Source organism: Phalangium opilio, unplaced genomic scaffold (genome assembly GCF_054372755.1).
Source record: "Phalangium opilio isolate 3A_F unplaced genomic scaffold, DU_Popi_V2 ptg000113l_1, whole genome shotgun sequence".
NCBI classification, from domain to species: domain Eukaryota; kingdom Metazoa; phylum Arthropoda; class Arachnida; order Opiliones; family Phalangiidae; genus Phalangium; species Phalangium opilio.
The window spans coordinates 2,456,309-2,474,336 of record NW_028324209.1 but is presented as its reverse complement, the minus strand read 5'-3'; the positions used below and the strand labels follow the sequence as shown (position 1 = coordinate 2,474,336).

General features: G+C 37.8%; 3 protein-coding genes across 10 annotated transcripts in view; 2 read left to right on the top strand and 1 right to left on the bottom strand.

Annotated features, from left to right (window-relative positions):
* pxb (putative Hedgehog signaling attenuator pxb) overlaps window positions 1-18,028 on the top strand; it is a 317,882-nt gene that overhangs the window by 165,617 nt on the left and 134,237 nt on the right. Inside the window, exon 1 of one of the 6 annotated variants that reach the window (XM_089852718.1) lies at window positions 3,413-4,434. The exons of the other annotated variants lie outside the window; for them this stretch is intronic. The gene's annotated coding sequence lies outside the window, so the exon portion shown is untranslated. Of the gene's footprint in view, window positions 1-3,412; window positions 4,435-18,028 lie in introns of those variants that run through there. 6 annotated transcript variants of the gene reach the window in all.
* LOC149623284 (uncharacterized) lies at window positions 11,324-13,120 on the top strand. Its single transcript, XM_089852724.1, has 3 exons — window positions 11,324-11,711; window positions 11,788-12,184; window positions 12,251-13,120. The coding sequence occupies exons 1-3, from the start codon at window positions 11,410-11,412 to the stop codon at window positions 13,118-13,120; spliced, it is 1,569 nt and encodes a 522-aa protein (XP_089708850.1). The 5' UTR covers window positions 11,324-11,409.
* LOC149623283 (uncharacterized) lies at window positions 13,132-16,592 on the bottom strand. Of its 3 annotated transcripts, XM_089852703.1 has the most exons (4): window positions 15,991-16,592; window positions 15,667-15,899; window positions 14,388-15,601; window positions 13,132-14,312 (listed from the first exon to the last, which is right to left on the bottom strand). In XM_089852703.1, the coding sequence occupies exons 1-4, from the start codon at window positions 16,160-16,162 to the stop codon at window positions 13,259-13,261; spliced, it is 2,673 nt and encodes an 890-aa protein (XP_089708829.1). In that variant the 5' UTR covers window positions 16,163-16,592; the 3' UTR covers window positions 13,132-13,258. The 3 variants fall into 3 exon arrangements, with proteins under 3 accessions (XP_089708829.1, XP_089708828.1, XP_089708830.1); XM_089852702.1 differs by having other exon boundaries at window positions 13,132-15,601; XM_089852704.1 differs by having other exon boundaries at window positions 13,132-15,601; window positions 15,987-16,126.

The following is an 18,028-nucleotide window of genomic DNA, read 5'->3' as shown; positions in this document are numbered from 1 at the left end:
AGATTTTGACAGTGTTAAGACTCAATTCCAATGTTTATGTTGATTTTAGCCACGAATTTATAATGTTTTGACAATTTTGCCCCTAGTTTTTTTTCCATTTTAGACATGAATTCTGACCTTTTTTAATTTAGATTATTTATCCTGACCTTTTAGTTAGATTTAGACATGTATTCTGACCTTTTAGTTGGTTTTAGACATGTATTCTGACCTTTTAGTTGGTTTTAGACATGTATTCTGACCTTTTAGTTGGTTTTAGACATGTATTCTGACGTTTTAGTTAATTGTAGGCTAAGTCTCGTTAATTTACATTTTTTTATTGAATTTTCACCTTTCTCCTTGCTGTCTCTCGACTTCTTGTTTCTTTTTGACTAGTTCTAGCGTATTTTTGTAGCAAAATATATCTCGTCAACATTGGCTGGTGGTATTATGCAAGTGGCTTCGTTGTAATTTGTAACATTTTTTTTCTTTCTTTTTTCCTCTCTCCAGCGCGTTGATTCCCTTTTTGCGTCAAAAGCCAGTCGAGTCGAGCTTAAAGCTTAGCCTGTTGTAACATCTGTTAGCTATTTTTTTAGTGGCCCTCTTGAAAAATGGAGCTCGTACGTAGGATTAACAATATGATGTAGTATGTTTAGAAAATGGGCCAAGATTGGCGGATTTGACAGAGGATCCTCTATTTTTATTTCGCGCCTTCTTTTTATATTCTTTCTCTCTCTCTCTGCTGTCAGTAATAATCCCAGATATTTAAATTTAAATCTTTCCCCGTTCTTCCGATTCTCACATCTCGAATTCGTGAACTTCTAATCACGATCTAACATCGCAACTATACACCCGGTTTTTAAAAATTTAAAATAGTTTTTTAATTAGTTTTGTATTGTTAATTAGGGCTTACCTGATTGGAATACTAATTATTTAAGTTAGAGAAAGGGGTCGAAATTACCGTAAAATACCGATTTTGTTGTTTTTTTAAACACGATTCGTAAACATTAAGGTTTTATAAGTATAAAATGCTGCGTAAATAATTAAATTTTAAGTAATTAATCATTATTAACCAAATAAAAATAAATAATATTTAGAGTTTGAAAAAATAATGTCTTTGAAAAATATACGGGTTTATTTATGTTACTAATCATTCATTGATTGCACTCTTAGTAATATCTTTAAATGGCGTTTTTAAAACCCGGATCTGCGCTGATAAAAATGGATAAATCTGGCCCCTTCTTAGATTACGAGTAATAATAGACATAAATCTTAATACGAGAGGCTATCCACTTTAGTCTGCCCCCATATTAAACTTAGATTCAATCGTATTTTGCAATAATATCATTGTTAAGAGTAGAATTAGAAGTCATTTGGAACGCGTTAATATAGAGCAAACTCTGATTGAACGTAAATAGAAAGATAAAGCTTCCTATATGGGTATGACTCGTTGATAAGTACAATTGATCCCTTATTTCCTACTGGCGCTTATATTTTTCCTACTCAATGCTATAATTACGGTTTGGGGCGACCCTTACATTTCAACGAACCGCTATATACTATTCATTTTTCATAAACAATAGGACGTATCTTCTTGGAGAACTCGTGAAAAGATACGACGTTTTTCCACTAAACGTATTAAAATTTCCTTACTCAACACTGGGCCCTCTTATAAAACATTTTTTAAGGGGACCCCAGCTTGGTTAAGTATACCTTCACAGTGTTCTTTTTTTTCCCAAATGAAATAGGCATTTAAAAAAAAATAAACTGTATATTTTTTTTGATAACACGGCCTACGCCCGGACGGACGTAAGGTTGCGGGAAAACTTGTTATGACCACTTTCATACTCTTTAGACCGTTCTATCCGAGAGACTGGACACTTGTACCAGAAGTGAGATGAGACTAGAAGTGAAGGGCTCTAGCATTGATAGTAGATCCTGGCACTAGTGAACAAATTTGAGGTTTTTATGCACCTTCCCACGCGCCTACTCTAAAGAGAAAAAAACTGGACGAGTTCCAAAAACATTTCCTACCCCCTTCCCCTCAACCTAAAGCGGCCGAACACAGACGCGGCTCCTTGAATCTAGTTCAGCCGTCTACCACCGCGAGCGTCTCACGTTTTGGAGGGAAAATTCAGAAACCGCTACCAGAGGGCCAACCGCTCTTGTGTTATCAAGAATATTCACCTTCGCCGAGTGAAGAATTTGGTTAGCTCAATACTTCTGGTCTCATCTCACTTCTGCTCGTACGTATAAAAAAGGCTTGAAAAACTGATAAAATGGCAGTGAGAAGGAGCTCGAAATATCCGATACCTCGTCTTTATCTTTACCTAGAGATAGTCTATCTAGGCACTATAATTACCTTTAAGATTTTTTCGTTTTATTTTATGATCCACTCGCTGTGGATGATGTAGTTTTCGGCCCTCCTGCACTAAGGTGTTTTTTTTTTTTTTTTTTTTTTTTTTTTAAACTGGACGTTTTTATAGATCTTATACATTTTTTTAAAAGCCAGGCTCTGAGCTGAAAAACGGTCTTTGTGCTCTTTTTTTTACGCTTTTTATATCCTCTTTGGGGTATTATTGCTTTATTTTAATGGTGAAGCCTTGTTTTACGGATCGTTATTTTACTACTTTATACTGCCGTATAAATCTGCTCAACTAAATTTTTTAAGATGTTTTTTTTTTTGTTCTTTTTAAAGGTAACAGTATTTATGTTTATGATTATGGTGGTGAAAACTTGTGGGTCAATCGGTCGCGATTTAGTATTTAGATAAGCTCGGAATTCTATCTTGGATGAAGCAAATTAGACAAGGCTGTTTGTTACGTTTAGTAATTTATCTATATCTTGAAAGATCTTCGAAATACGCTTGTTATTTTAGGGATGACAGTTTCTCATCTTTTATCGTCCATAAATATGGCCCTAATTTGATCGGATACTAGTTTATTATGTGGATTTCTTAATTATCCCATAACACGTCTATTTGTTTTAATATATAATGGACTTCAGTATATGCTTTCTTATTTTTGTTCCGATTTTGACCCATATCGGCGCTGAATCGCGTAATCTGTAAAATTTGACCTTTACTTTGACCCCTTTAGTATCGGTCCCCGTAAAATTGGGTGGTTGCGAGGGTATTTTTTTCGTCCGTCGACGTAAGTCTTTAGCTATATACTGATCCGAAGCGGCGAAGAAGCATCAGCGCAACACCACCAACCATGCCACCATTGAGCCTCCCCTCTTTCTGTCCTTCTCAACATTCTACAGCCAGCTTTTAGTGAGTCCCCAATCCTCTCTTTCTTCCCCCCTATTTCCTCCCCCATTCTTTACCGAGGTCGGTATTAAAGGGCCCCTACCACTCCGTCTTTCCCGCGCGGCGAAATAGCTCCCCCTGGTGGATCTCCTCCGAGTTTTCCAGGCGACCATCCAAGTCCTCCCCTTGGCTCTGGCGTAGTAGGAACTGCCCAAAACGCTCTGAGTATTGACCCGCAGCCTCTGGAAGAGCCGGTGAACGGAGAGGAGAGAAAGGCAGGCAGGCAGGATAGAAAAATTTCGCGAGATTCTCCCCTCCTCGCGTGGCGAGCCGAAGGAGAAACGCTGGCTCGCATTCAGTTCATTTTGGGCTTTCGGTACGACCGGTTTTCATAAGCACTCTTCCTCTCTTTGCGGACGGAGAGTCAGTCGAGCTGTGGCTCGGGTCTACACCAGAGAGAGATCGTCTCCAGTTGCATTCTTACTCTCTCTCTCTCTCTTCATCTCAATAGAGAAAACCCCGTAAATTCCGCTTTCCCGTCACTTCAGAAACGGAATTGTTTGCCCGAAAATAAATTATTAAAGGATGGGCCGCGTTCGGAAGGAAACTTTCGTATTTACGCGATGATTTTTGTTGCCCGAACGAGTTGGCATCGTTTCTCCCGAGAAAGCGACGGGTTTCTGACGTTGGCGGTCAAGTTTTAAGCCGCGACGCGCGCTAGAGTCGTTCAACCATCCGCGAAGTCCGTATCCCGCGTGTTTATCGCGTCACACAGCGCGAGTTTTCGCGTTTTGCGCGCTTTTCGTGGCGACAAAACGCGCTCGAGTCGAACCGGGACCCGTAGCACCGTGTTAACGTCTCCAATTCGTTTTGTAAGATTTTAAGATTCTTACTTGGCAACCAACCAACCACGTTCCAGTTTTCTCTCAGATTATGTTTAGCCAAATTCATCAACATCGGACGCGCCAAATTTTCGCTCCAACAACATCATGTTGTCTTTATTATTATTATTGTTGTCAGTACTGACGTCGTCGTAATTTTTACCCAATCGAGACAGCGATATTTTAATTAAAATTAATTAACGCGAAAGAAAGCGGGAAAAGAAATATCAGTGATAATTGGAATTGGCACTTTTTTGAAATAATCTTGTGTTTTTTAAATTTAAAGACGACATCTTTCATGGAATGTAAAAGTCAAATATTATAGGGGTAAGTTTATTTGTTTATTTATTTTACGGATGTGAATATCTTTATTAGATTTGTAGCCGTGAATGACGTGATTAGAGTTAATTGTTGGGAGTTGGGGTAATGTTTTAAATCAATTAGGTTGCTTTTATTTAACAGTTTTGTTGGGTAAGGTTTGTACTGGCCTCTGTTGTATATTGATTGGAGGCCCCGTTGGCCTATCTCGCGGTGCGATGGTCCCCTCTAAGTAATTAGGAAGTGATTTCCTCTCCTATCGTCCGATTGATTGATCTCCGCTACGACTGTGATGCAAAGCGATGAGTCAAACGTAATTGAAACGACTAGCTCTAAGATTAAGTACTGTCTGCCCGTTTCCCACACGCATTCACCGCCGCCGCCGCCTATCAGAATGCTTTCCCCAAAAATCTACAGCTGAAACGCAGCTTCCAATATTCATTGTTTGGTATTAAAATTTAAGCTCATAATCATAGTCACAAAATATTAACGAATTTTCAATCCCTATATATTGACTTTGTAATCAATGAAAGATGATATTAATTTTTGCGAGCCATCCCTGAAACCACTTCCGTTGTTATTACTCCATGTATGGGGGAAAAAAACCTGGAAAACTAAGGGAAATCGGTTTTCCAAAAGTTGTACGAACCTAATTGCATATAAGACTTTAAATTTTGAATATATCATTTCAGAACACGTTCAAAATCCTTTAGTAGGCGTAATTGCCCATTCTGGAAGTACAATATTGACGGGAAAGTTTTTTCTGTAAAGCCATTGAACATTTATAACTGGTAGACTGACTGGCTATACGAGATTAACTCGCCATTAAGCCCAGCAACCAAACTAAAACGAACAGACCCATAGAACGTACTATGAACCATCCATTAGTTCACTTAGCCTATAGTCTGGTCTGGTCTGGGAAATATATATATCCAAATTGAATTTTAGCCCCTGTAGCGGACGAATCTCTCCCCTCTATTATAGTCTGGCTCGGCTACCGCGCGGCGGACAGGGTCAATATCGGCTTGGACAAACGAAACGCGACGACACACAACAAAAAGGGAATTAAAACCCACGTATCTCTAAGCTAAGCCTAAAGGGATATAACAGGGATTAGTTTCATTTATACCGATGGTATTCCATAGAAGAAAAAAAATGTGTTCGGATGGGGGAGAGGTTGGTTGGTGAAATAGAATTTTCGGACCTGATGTGTTACGTTGGGGTAAAAGGTGGATTCGAGGTTCAAAATGCGATTTACTTTTTCTAACGCGCTGGTTTCCATTACAGAGACAGAATACCGAACGTCGGGGGGGGGGTGAAGATACCGCCACCACTTGGGACCCGGGGTATACTTTTCATCTTTGGATAGGGATACCATTGCAAAAGGGAGATGGGGCTTTAATGCGATTCTTTGGGACCCCACCACCCTTCCTGGTCCCAAAGTCCCCCCCTTAGAAAGGCGCGATCAAAAGAGGATTTTGACAGTGGACTTGAATACCAAAGTAAGAAGGATCTAAACGCGAGGATAGTAGTGTGTATAGTCACTCTTTTTATGTAAAAACCTTAAAGGGGCGTTACTGAATTTATACTACCCAAGCTGCCCATACCGCCAAAGGGAATTCACCGAGGAAGTTAGGAAGAAGAAAAAAAAATGCTGCCAAAAATGTGTCCGATTATCGTTATGACAGAAGTACATGAAGCTGAAGTTGTTCTTTTTTTTTTTTTCTCGGAATATTCTGTCTTTCCAGAGGCTTTAAAAAAGAAGCTGGGAATTTTTAACGAATGTTTAATGAAAATGCTGGAACTAAATGACTAATTCCATAAGTTTATAAGATATGTTCCATAAGTATGACACTTCGTATTGCTACTGACTTACAGCTCGAGCTAGTTCGAGAACGACAAGCTAGAATTGACTACTCTCGGTTTTGCAGTCCATCTTCCTATTTAGTCTGCGCCTCACCAGGCAACGCTTTACGAGAATCTATGACCTACGTCACTTCATGAACCAGTGACAAACTTATGAAACAAATCCTCTGAACTTATGCTAATTCTAATAAGAGATTTATTATGGTGGAATTCATAAACGTCGGACGCAACGCAATTTAGTGCAGACAAAGGCAGGGCGTCGTGCGCAAACGTCTCTGTCTTTTGCGCACGACACACTGCCTTCGCCTGTACTAAATTGCGTTGCGTACGACGTTTATGAATTCCACCTTTTAGTTTGATGTACGCTCCATACAAAAACCTCAAAATAAGTTTGCAACTGGTCAAATTACTACAAGTTATGAATATCGATATAATATATTCACCGAATGTAATAGGTTACCCTTAGGTAAAATTCAAATTTCGTAATGGCAGTTGCGTAGCCTTGACCGTGTTCTTTTTAATGTAAAGATTAACGCAGGGTGCCTGCGTGGTAGGATTTGCCTAATGGGATGGCTACGGCTAAATAGGTCGTACTACACCGTAGTATATTAAAAAGGATTTAGAAGTGCCGCGTGTAATCCCAACGGGATGCATGCTAAGCCTAAATCCTCCGTGGAACCTGTGCCCCTCGTGCCTGCTTGGTAAGGGACCTTTTACATTTTCCATAAAGTTATTACCGTCTTCATCTACATTTGAATGGAATAGAGATGATGGCGGGTCCCATTGGTGGCCGGCCGCCTTCAGAATTCCGATTTCTACGCTGCTGTTCCTATAGTTGTAGTACATGTTTAATAAGGTTCAGAATCGCCTTTCAAAGTAATACCAAGGGGATATTTGTAAAATCACGCATAAATCGGGTCTTATGAATATGACAGCTTTTATGTAGGAATTCTGCAGTTCACGAGGTTACTGACCCTTACAGCTGCGAGTTTGACCAATAAGCTAAATTGTGTAGCCCGTAAATTCATAATTTTATATTTCATTTACATTTTTTTTACTTTGGGGACCCGCGTTATGATTAATGCATTGTTTGGAATCTTTTTCTCTTATTTATTTCATTTGTGTTATTTTAGGATTTATTCGATTTTTAATCTAAAACTTATTAAATATTCAACGATTTATTATTTTAAATCTAAAATTATTCAATATATAATAGTTTTTTCGTTTTTAAATAAACTTTTCGCGTTAATTAATGATTTTTAACCTTAAATTACCGCGTTAAGGCTTCATTAACTCTTTCAAAACCAAAAACGTATCAAGTATTTAAAGATTCATTCTCTTTCTATTCGAAAAATTCATTATTTAATTAATTATTTATTAGCTTAAATTTTTCCCAAATTATTTGAATAATTTAACAGTTGTACGTAATACGCTTCACGCTATATATGAAAATAACCCAAACCCTCTAGCTTGAGCCATTGAGAAAAGAGTTAAAATGATAGTTAAAGGTTTGCGAAAATAGAAATAGACTCCGTGACGCGGATTGGTGGGAACATTTTTAGCCATAGAAGAGCATAGTTCCTTCCATATTTTCCAGCATAACATCCTTCACTTTAACCCATAGAAATTTTGTAGTTTTGGGGGGTTCGACCCCTTCTCTATGTCGTGAGAGGCTGAGCCATTCCTCCTGCTAGTGAAATTTCATATTCGGCTCTTTTTCTTTCTCTCTCTCGCTCTCTCTCGACTTCTTTCTATTCATGGAACGTCAGAGGATCCCCAAATATTCCTAACTTCACCAATGCACCCACCAAGACCACGCGATGGAGAATTGGGAGGATGCGGAGCGCGGGGATCAGGATGAACCTCTTTCTTTGAAAAAGCGAGCGAGAATCCTGGCGCCATGTTTGCCCGCTATTTTTTTATTAAATGGGAAGGAGGGAATGATTGGCGCGCGAGGTTTGAATTGAAATGGCGCAGCTTCTAGTATAAAGAGAAACGGGCCTTGTACAGCAGATGCCGACTGCACTAGCTTGCTCCGGAGCTAAACTGAGTTAGCAACTTATTCGGAAGACTTCTTTTTCTCTCCGCGAGGGGCCCGAGAGGTTCGACGCTCTATCTCTCTCTCCCTCTTGGTGTTTCCCTAAATTTAAAATAATTCAGATATCTTTCATTTCAAAAATAGTAAAAATCCTTGATGGATTATACGTATAACAAGAAGTGATATCTAGTTTACTAGGGAGAAGGTGTAAGTGCCTAAGTATTCGCGCGCCATAGTCCCAGTCCCCCTTTCAAAATACAAGGGGGGGGGGACGTAAAAGGAGGCCGGGTTATTTCGCCTCTCCTCAGTCGGAAAAAATGTAATTTTCGTTATTCGCGTCGCGCTGACGTGAGTGTTCAAGAACCAGTGAGATGCTGGTTGTAATTTAGTGGCGGGGATTAACTCCGGACCTACGTTTGGACTGGAGATAAAGCTGGGAATGCGGCGAATGTATACCTTCTCCCTAGTAAACTAGATATCGCTTCTTGGTATAATACGCTTACAGAGTGACATACCTCTCATTTTTCTGCCTCAATTCGTGCATTTATAAACGTATGGGATAAGGGAACTACTGTAGTAGACCTACGTAAAGTTCTATCTCAAAGGTATTTTTATTTATTTATTTTTATTATTTTTTTTTTTTTTCCTTTCCTTGGTCGTCTTCAAATTTCTTCTTGGGTTCGCGCCGCTGTCATCTTTCCGAGGTAGTTTCGCATTCCCCCTCTCATAAGAAAAAAAAAATAGTTTTTTCTCTCTCTCTGACTTCTGTATAGTTAAGAAAGTTTACGCCAACGCTCCTAGAATTCTTTGAACATGAAACTTGAACGGATGTGCGCATGCGGATTAATGTGGGATGTAAATCCGTAATTTATTTGACAACCTAATGCGTGTTATAGATGAGGTTTATAGGTAGATAGTGTAGTATAATTTATAACCTAGTTTACGGAATTTAGCGTCAAAGTTTGATCAAGTTTAGCAATTTTAACCCTGCAAGTGTAATGATCATTTTGAACTTTTTTATTATTATTATATTTGATTTTTTTTATTTAGCTTGAAATTATGAATTAATTCTATATTTAAATACTAAAACTAAAATACCTTTTTGGTTAACTTAAATTCGCACCAAATTTTAATTTCTATTTTTAGCTCTTTTAATCTGAGTTATAGCCACCGACTTTGTTCAATAATACATGAGTTTTCTCGTAATCTTTTAACCTTACCATCAACGTACTTGCGATGACTATGAATACGAAATAAGAAATCGGGCGTTGAAGAGAAAGAGAGCTTTAAAACTCAGGAAGCCCCAAATTATATAAATAGAAATCGCGTACAAAAATTAGATAAAAATATTCATGGTTGCCCATATATGTATATTTTATTACTTTTGCTCTATTTCAACCCCTCTCCATCCTTCGAGGAATGGTTAATACATGAGATGAGATGAGATGATTGAGAGGCTATCTTCCATAATTTATCGTGTTTAAGCGCCTCTTGCTTATTTACTCGAGCCCCGATTGTTGTAACCCCAAGTATTTAGTATTTTATAGAACCAAAGTTATGGCCCATAAGATGTAAATAAGTCCATGTTGGAGATAAAGTTACTTATTTACTCAAACCTTGATTGTTGTAGCTCCAAGCATATAGTGTCATTGAAAAGGAAAGAAATAGGGCTATGACGCCTGACTCAAATAATTTACCAGTGTCTCCTATAACACCAGAGTTATGACCATCTGTAAACAACCCCATATCAAGAAGTGATATCTAGTTTATTTGGGAGAAGGTATAAGATGCCTAAGTATTCGCGCGCCATAGTCCCAGTCCCCCTTTCAAAATACAAGGGGGGACGTAAAAGCAGGAGGCCGGGCTATTTCACCTCTCCTTAGTCGGAAAATACGTAATTTTCGTCATTCGCGTCGCGCTGACGTGAGTTTTCAAGAACCAATGATATGCTGCATGGTTGTAATTTAAAGGCGTGGATTAACTCCGGACCTACGTTTGGACTGGAGATAAAGCTGGAAATGTGGCGAATTTATACCTTCTCCCTAGATATCACTTCTTGCCCATATTAACCTTACGGAGCGAAGAGTTGACCATTTTGCAGATAGCTCAGGCATCTAAACAATCTCATCTTTTAGGGGGTTAGAAACTTTTTCCATCCACGGTTTTATTTCTCTCTAGACGCGTTGTTATACTCGTGGCTTTTCATTATTCAAGTTGCGTATGCGTATTTGCGGTTCGAGATAAAACCAAATCAATGAAGAGAGAGCGAGTGAGGTCCGGGCATAAATACTGGCGGTCTAAAAAGGGGACCCCCTGTCTGAGTTCCCTTATTCGGTCCCGACATTAATGGACCCAGCTGGTACCCCATAACCCTGTTTAGGCTAATATTTTGAGGGTCATTTGACCATGGGCCCAACGTAAAGCTTATATCTCCCTGTAGTAAAAATCTATAGTGGGGGTCCATCCAAGAAGGAACCAAAGGATCGTTCGGTTCTTATCTTTTGGGAAACTTTTTAAAGATATTCAAATGAGGGGGGGGGGGTCCCTTTTATTCCGTACTGTTACTATGTACATAAATGTATCTTTATTTCGAATCTTGAACTTGTTTTTGCGCGCCGTTTGATACCAGAATAGGGGAAGGGGGATGAGTGGGCCTCCCTAGAAAATCATATTAATATACTTTTAGCCGGTAGAGGGGGCTGGTTTTTACTTTTTACGAGCGTAATGCCCGCTAGGGGGCCAGACTTGTACTGTTTGTTTTGCGCTCTCGAGCCTTGTGTAATACCATAAGTTTATAATGCCTCTAAGTACACAAATACGGGGGACGAATGGGCATCTTTGTCTGGCTTCTGTGACGTCAGAACTCGTATAGCGCTAAGATCCGAAGAGAGAAAATTTTAAAATTCCTGTCGCGGTGCTGCCACCATACGGTCGAGACGATTACTAAATGGGTGGAGCTATATTTTCGGAAAGTTCAGGGTTCACTAGTTGCTTGTATCAATCGTCTGCTCGTAGTGCAGTAGTGTACGCCGGTAATTAGGCGCGAGGGGTTAGTGTTGTAACGAGTAAATGGCATAAAAATGGATAAAATACCTGACTTAATTGCCGAGTTAAATGAAAAATCTAAGTTAGAAGTGCACATTATAAAAAACCAATCTAGGCATGATGTAAATGCAAGATTATTAACTTCAAATGATTTCAATTTAAAAGTAGGGTTAGCGGAAATGCTTACCCTTGCCTTAAGCAATAAGTCACTCCTTAAATACTTCAAACTAGTCAGTGATGCTAATCTCAAACATAAGTTTATTGAACAAAACGCTACCCTTGGATCTGAAACTGATCTTGAACAAATATTTAACTTCTACATGACTGCAACATACAGGTAAGATTATGTCTAGATTTGAATATTTTCCCTGGACAGAATCACAGAAACCATTGAAATATTTTTACAAATAAAGGTTTTCTCAAGAATGTCAACTGGATAAGAGCAAAGAACAGACAGCTGGACAAAAAAATGCAGCTTTGAGAAAGGAAAATCTTAATTCTTTAATTAGAATTAGTGGAGGAACCTTAGAACAGCTTCGCAAAATTTCAAAAGCACAAATGAGAAACCCTAGGTTGCGAGACGTTACAAAAAGAAATCACGAAAGAGTCTATCGTTTAACATTAGCCATTAAAATGACACAAGAAGAAAAAGATAAGGGAGATTTACCAGTGGAATTGGTGGAACGGGACAGAGGCGGCATGGCTTATCCAAAGAAGGCTTTTTACCCATATGTTACGGAGCTGAATGACACCATTAGGATGCATGCAACAAAAGACGGATTTATGAAACACGGGAAAAATTTGATCAAGGTATGATTGATTAAAACATTTTGGTTCCATATGATATTTGGTCAACGTGAAATTGTCTATTTACAGACTTGTGTTGCAGCTGTGAAGCTAAACCGTAACATCGAAAAATTGTATTTGGAGGGAATTGGTAGCCTTAATCCTGAAGACAGGCTTTATAATGACGCAATAAACTTATGCTTCAAATTTTGGACAAGAAAATTAACTCACTGTAGGATTCAAGAATTTGTCTCGGTTTACGCAAGGGGTTTGGATTTGGGAGGACAAACACTCAGAGATAAATTATACCAATTTGCGAAGAAATCACAATTTAAACAAAATGCCAAGATAACCGAGGTTTCCAAGAAAAACAATGATAGTCCACAGCTAGATTTCACCAAGCAGAAAAAAGATGGTAAGGCAAGGAAGGAAGAATTAAAACATGCAGCTAAAGCCAAGAAAGAAGCAGCTAAAGATAAGAAAGAAGCAGCTAAAGATAAGAAAGAAGCAGCTAAAGCAAAGAAAGAAGCAGCTAAAGCAAAGAAAGAAGCAGCTAAAGCAAAGAAAGAAGCAGCTAAAGCAAAGAAAGAAGCAGAAAAAGCAAAGAAAGAAGCAGAAAAAGAGTCAAAGAAAGAAGCGACAAAGATCAAGAGAGAAGCTGCAAGAGTCAATAAAGAAGTGGCGAAGGCCAAGAGAGAGGCTACACAATCTAAATCAAACATAAAAGAATCTCTGTATTTCCTAAATCAAGAAAAGTCAACATGTGATATTATTAGTCTTTCCCCTCAATCTTTAAAAGCTAAATGTGATAACAATAGAATAGCTGTATCTCCTTCAAAACCTGTAAGTTCAAATAACTTCATTAGTCCCATATCTATTCAGAAATATCCTAGATTCAGTACAAATAGCAACGTTTCTGTTATGAGAATCCTTTTTAGCGACAGCTGTGATATTGAATGAAATTTCTCAAATTTTGAGGTCATGTGTTAATTTTATTTAACAAAATAAAAAACTTAAAAGATTTTTGAGCTATGCGAAATTTTTTGACTTGTTACAAACATTTTGACTGACAAATGTAATAAGCATTTAACAAAAAATTTAAATCTCTTTTTGAGCTAAGCACAATTTTTCGTCTCTATACCCACTATTACAAACATTTCCACTGACAACATTTTGAATCACGTGCACTGATTTTTGGGCTGGAGCGTAATTCAATCCACTTAATTTACTCCCTGTGGCGTACTTTAGCTGGGAGAATAACGACTCGATTGCACTACCATTGATTCGAATTGGTGCAATAAAATGTTCAGGATAGCGGGATAAGAAGTCTTCACTAAACATTTGAAACCCAAAAATGCAAATCCTTAAAAGATCCCATGTTTGCCAGGAAAGGAATGAAGTTTGATAGGGGTCTTTTAGGTTTATTTCTGGGTCATTATTTTTAACTTCTCGAAGCCATTCAACAAAATAAGCATATCCTTTCTTAATTGACTCAATGGCTTTATTATTGATAGTTTGTATTTTCTCATGGGACAGTATTCCCATTTCAAATATTTGATTGCACGCTCGTAAATATTTGTAGCATTCCTTAGCTCCTCCTCTACGTTGTGGTAGGTCAGTTTCTTTGCTGTTGCCGAAAGCGTAAAGCTCTCCAAGTACTGCCTCTTGTTGCATTATTTTGCTCGGTTTTACGTTTAACCTTGTCCACTGATCTCTTATAATATAACTGTCGTGCATATTGGGAACTGATCTAAGTAAACCTTCATTTGCTCTGTCATCGTCCCTAAGTTTGAGCTCACTAATTTGCTCCCAACCAAAAAAAAACCCATTCCTCTTAAAACTTTTTGAGCCATTCGGCCTCGATGAATGCAGAGCGCTAATCATACTTTTGAGCTGATGTGTTGGGCAGATAATCCAAAATATGTTTCTGTTCTTGAGAAATGGATTTGGAAAATAGGGTTTTACTTCAAAATTGTTTTCAGAGTCAGCCATACCACATCCAAAAGCACCCTTGTAGTCCATTGTGGATTTAATCGTAGCTAGATTAGCGCTCGCTCCGTCGCAAACCAAGCAAGATGTTTGAAATCCGAAAGCACTTAAAACTCTCACTGTTTCCATAATACACCCAATCAAAAGGTTTTGTTTAGCAGAACTAGCCAGGGTGAAATAAGGACCGATAAGATCAAACCCAGAAGTTAAATCTCGCCACAGAAATTGGAGAACATACGAAGTGGGCTTTGGTGTGATTGATTCAGTTAAAAGGTCACTTAAGAATGGGTACTCTCCTTTATCCATAGCAAAACCTTGGAACATGTGATTATTAGAGTTCCACATTACTTTCTCGATCACTTTAACTTCGTCAAATATGACTACTCCATCACCCTTGGGGATTGGTTTATTTTCCTTGGCTGCCTTTTCTTGAAACAATTTATATTGCTCTTCTTGCTCTCTAAGGTAATTTTGATCTATACCTGGTTGGTTATTTAGATGTTGGGACCTGTTTTTTAAAGTATTTGTGCAGGGAAGGTTTAAAATATTAAATGATTTTAAGGCTCTATAAGCTGCTGGACTACGATGGTAAATTGCTAACGCCACTCTCAACGTGATAGCGTTCCACCTATTTCCAGTGTTGGAAGAACTTCCCGACTTGAGCTGGTTCTGGAAAAAGGCTGCTTTATCGCTAGTAACATTTGTACGAGTTGAATCCTTATCCCAAACGCTTTTTAAAACGTCGCTATTAGCACCTGCTTCTTTTATTGCTTCATCAAGTTGATCACGATAGTCTCTATTTATGATTCCAGTTATTGCCGACATTTCTTCTGACTGAGCATCCCCTAATAAAATAGTCCGGTGTGCCAATTGAGATTCTAGACGTTTAATCCTATGATTTAGCATAGATCTAGCACTAGCTATCCTTTTCAATCTAAGTTTTCGAGTTTTTGGAGTTACTTTCGATATTGGGCATTTGCTGTTAATCCTGCTGCGTTTAGACTTTCTGGTAGGGGTCTCTTCCAACTTTCTCTTGATTGATTTTGCCATAGAAGCCCTACTTCTATCGCAATGTACACATTTAAGTACCCTTGTAGATTTGTTTTCGCAATGATACCACACAGGGCATAAATCAGATTGAAGTCTAACAAATGGATGACTGTGTAAAGTTGTTCTGTCTGGAATACTTCCGGTTTGATTAAGCTTAATGCCAGGGCAGAAAACGTACGCTTTGCTTGATAATATATTAAGTACGCTTTCCAAATGAATATTCCATTCAGCATTAGTTGGAGCTAAGTTAAATACTCTAAGTGGTTGAAATACCACGTGTAAATGAACCTTTCCATTCTCATAAAAAATTGCATAGACAGGATCAACGTCGTCTTTAATAAGACCGAAATTTGAATTATTTGTAACCGTAACCGTTCTTTCCCCCAAAAGATTTCTTCGAAACTATTTGAAAATAATAAAAACTAACTTAGATTTTAGAAACTCAACTAGCGGTAATATTATGGTACCTTTAAATCAAGATTAAGGGCAATACATTTTTCGACAAGTAAGGAAAATACTTCCTCTTGATTCCTGATACTTTTAATTAGGCTTTCGAGCATTTCTCTCTCTTGTTGTTTATGAAAAATATCAAATGTATCAGTTTGTACGTTGGCATTAATTTGTGGTATCCAAGTAGCATCAACTCTTTCTTTAACAAACTCGTCAGAAACAGGGTCAGTTTGAACAAAATGACATTTAACTGCATTTTACAAAAAAAAATTAAACTTAAATGATCCTGTTTAATCTTTCTAACAGAAAGATAGTCTTAAAATATCACTGTAATTACCTACCAGTTCTAAGCCTTGGCTCTGCAAACTTTACAGCAAGCGTTTGAGTTGATTTTTTTAGAGTTTTAACTTTTAAATCGACTTGCAATGACTTATCAATACGCGTACCACTTTTAACAATAGCTTTCTCGAGTCCAATATTACATTGCGTTTGTTTTTCGCGTGATTTATCCATGACAAGCTAATAGAAATTATAGAATGAGTTAAAGGGACCCCAACTCTGCTAGTATTCGACTGGCAAAAAATCGGTCTGCTTAAATAACCTCCGATTTCAATTGGTCTTGTTATTTAGTCACATGAAAAAAAATCATCCAATGGAATAAAGGAGATTTTTACGTTTCCATGACGTTTCGTATAGGCATTGGGGGGGAACAAACTTTACTTAAGCAACCCCAAAATCCCTCTCTCTCGTGAGATAGAGGCCGTTTCAGTCCTGAAACATTCTAAGAGGGATAAAAGAAACGCTAGGCTAGGCAGTACAATTTTGTATTGAAGTTGAGGTGATAAATGATACGGAGAGAGTATAGGGTAGAGCCAGACAAACACTATTGCCATAGAAGTGGAAGCGATCTGAGTACTTAGAGGCATTATAAACTTATGGTAATACTAAAAATGTTTATTACTCCGCCTAGAACTACTTACACTCTTCTGGTTTTTATGTGCATGTCATATATATATATATATGTATGTCGACATTATCATGGGTAACAAGTCGTACATTGCATCTATCGCAATGTGTTTTCCATTGACGCGCTGTAGTTTGTCCAGTGATTTAAAGGCAATGGATAGAAAGGTGTACGTACAGTTAGTAGCTTAGCCTTTGCCTCGTTCAGTAGCTATAGGGGACCGTTATAAAAGTTAACTGCTTGTATGAGAATAAGGTTTTATATAAGGGGGCTCTCATTCCGATTTGTTAGGAAAAATCTTAACCCCTTTTTGCGAGGATTTTTGGGAAATTTCCCATGACGTGACATACGCTTCTTAAAGGGAATGTGAAGTGTTTGAATTATATTATTTTTCTGTTATAAATTTAAGGAAACTTGATAAGATGTAATATAAGATGAATTGAAAATATTTGGACCCGTCAGTCTAGTTTTATTTCTCAATACCAGAGAGTGAGTGAGAGAGAGGCACTGTTTTCTCAACAAATATCTTTTATAGAGAAAGTTCTATAAGTAATGCCTCAACGTGGCATTACCAGCCTCGCCCAAGCCCTTTTTTAGACGTAAGCCCGTCGAATTGAATGCCTTATTTCTTTCTAAAATACAAGCTTCTTTTTTAGTTTAAACAACACTCCATCGTGTACGACAGTCTTCAATATAAAACAAGGCGACCACTTTTTTTATAATAAACCTGCACGAGATTCCACAAGCCATAAAAATTATTATTATAAATATGCTTTGAATGACCACCAACAACGAACGAACGAACGAATGCGGCTATAGTCGTATTATTTTTAAATTCCAACCCCTCTCGTTCTTTATTTCAAAGTAAAGTTTTCCAACGATATTATCTTTTGAATCATTTTCTACCGTTGCCTATATGAAAGAAAAAAGGCTTAGCATCCCTCTACACTTCTGAAAAGCATTAAAGTGCTGGCGCACCAAACCAAACCAAACCAAACCGAAGATGGCCATGGTTGCTTGTATGGGTCGTATAAAATACCAAAGGGGGATAGAGGGGAATAACGGAAAAGAAAAATCTTAAGTATAAAATCCGAAAAGTTCAGAATGGAATAGACATGGATTAACTAACGCATTAGTTAATCCATGGAATAGATATATATTTTTCTCTCTCTCTCGCTCGCTCTCTCCGAAATCGCTTTCTTTGAAATATTTTTTTTTTTTTCAACTCGCAGATTGGAGTGATTACTGCTATTTTTTAAAACTTTTCGTTCAACTAAAAGACGAGAGAAATCTTTCTAGAATATGTAGTTAAGTTATAACGTGAGGGAGGTCTTATTTTGGAAAATGTATTCTTTCTTAAAACATTATTTATTCATTTAAATTTAATGTCATACTCGGTTACTCAATTTTAATTT

Coding starts and splice junctions, on each gene's coding strand:
- LOC149623284 (XM_089852724.1), top strand. CDS start 11,410: ATGGATAAAATACCTGACTTAATTGCCGAGTTAAATGAAAAATCTAAG. Junction 11,712..11,787: donor TACATGACTGCAACATACAG/GTAAGATTATGT, acceptor TTACAAATAAAG/GTTTTCTCAAGAATGTCAAC. Junction 12,185..12,250: donor ACGGGAAAAATTTGATCAAG/GTATGATTGATT, acceptor GTCTATTTACAG/ACTTGTGTTGCAGCTGTGAA.
- LOC149623283 (XM_089852702.1), bottom strand. CDS start 16,162: ATGGATAAATCACGCGAAAAACAAACGCAATGTAATATTGGACTCGAG. Junction 15,900..15,990: donor AGAGCCAAGGCTTAGAACTG/GTAGGTAATTAC, acceptor TGTAAAATGCAG/TTAAATGTCATTTTGTTCAA. Junction 15,602..15,666: donor CCCTTAATCTTGATTTAAAG/GTACCATAATAT, acceptor ATTTTCAAATAG/TTTCGAAGAAATCTTTTGGG.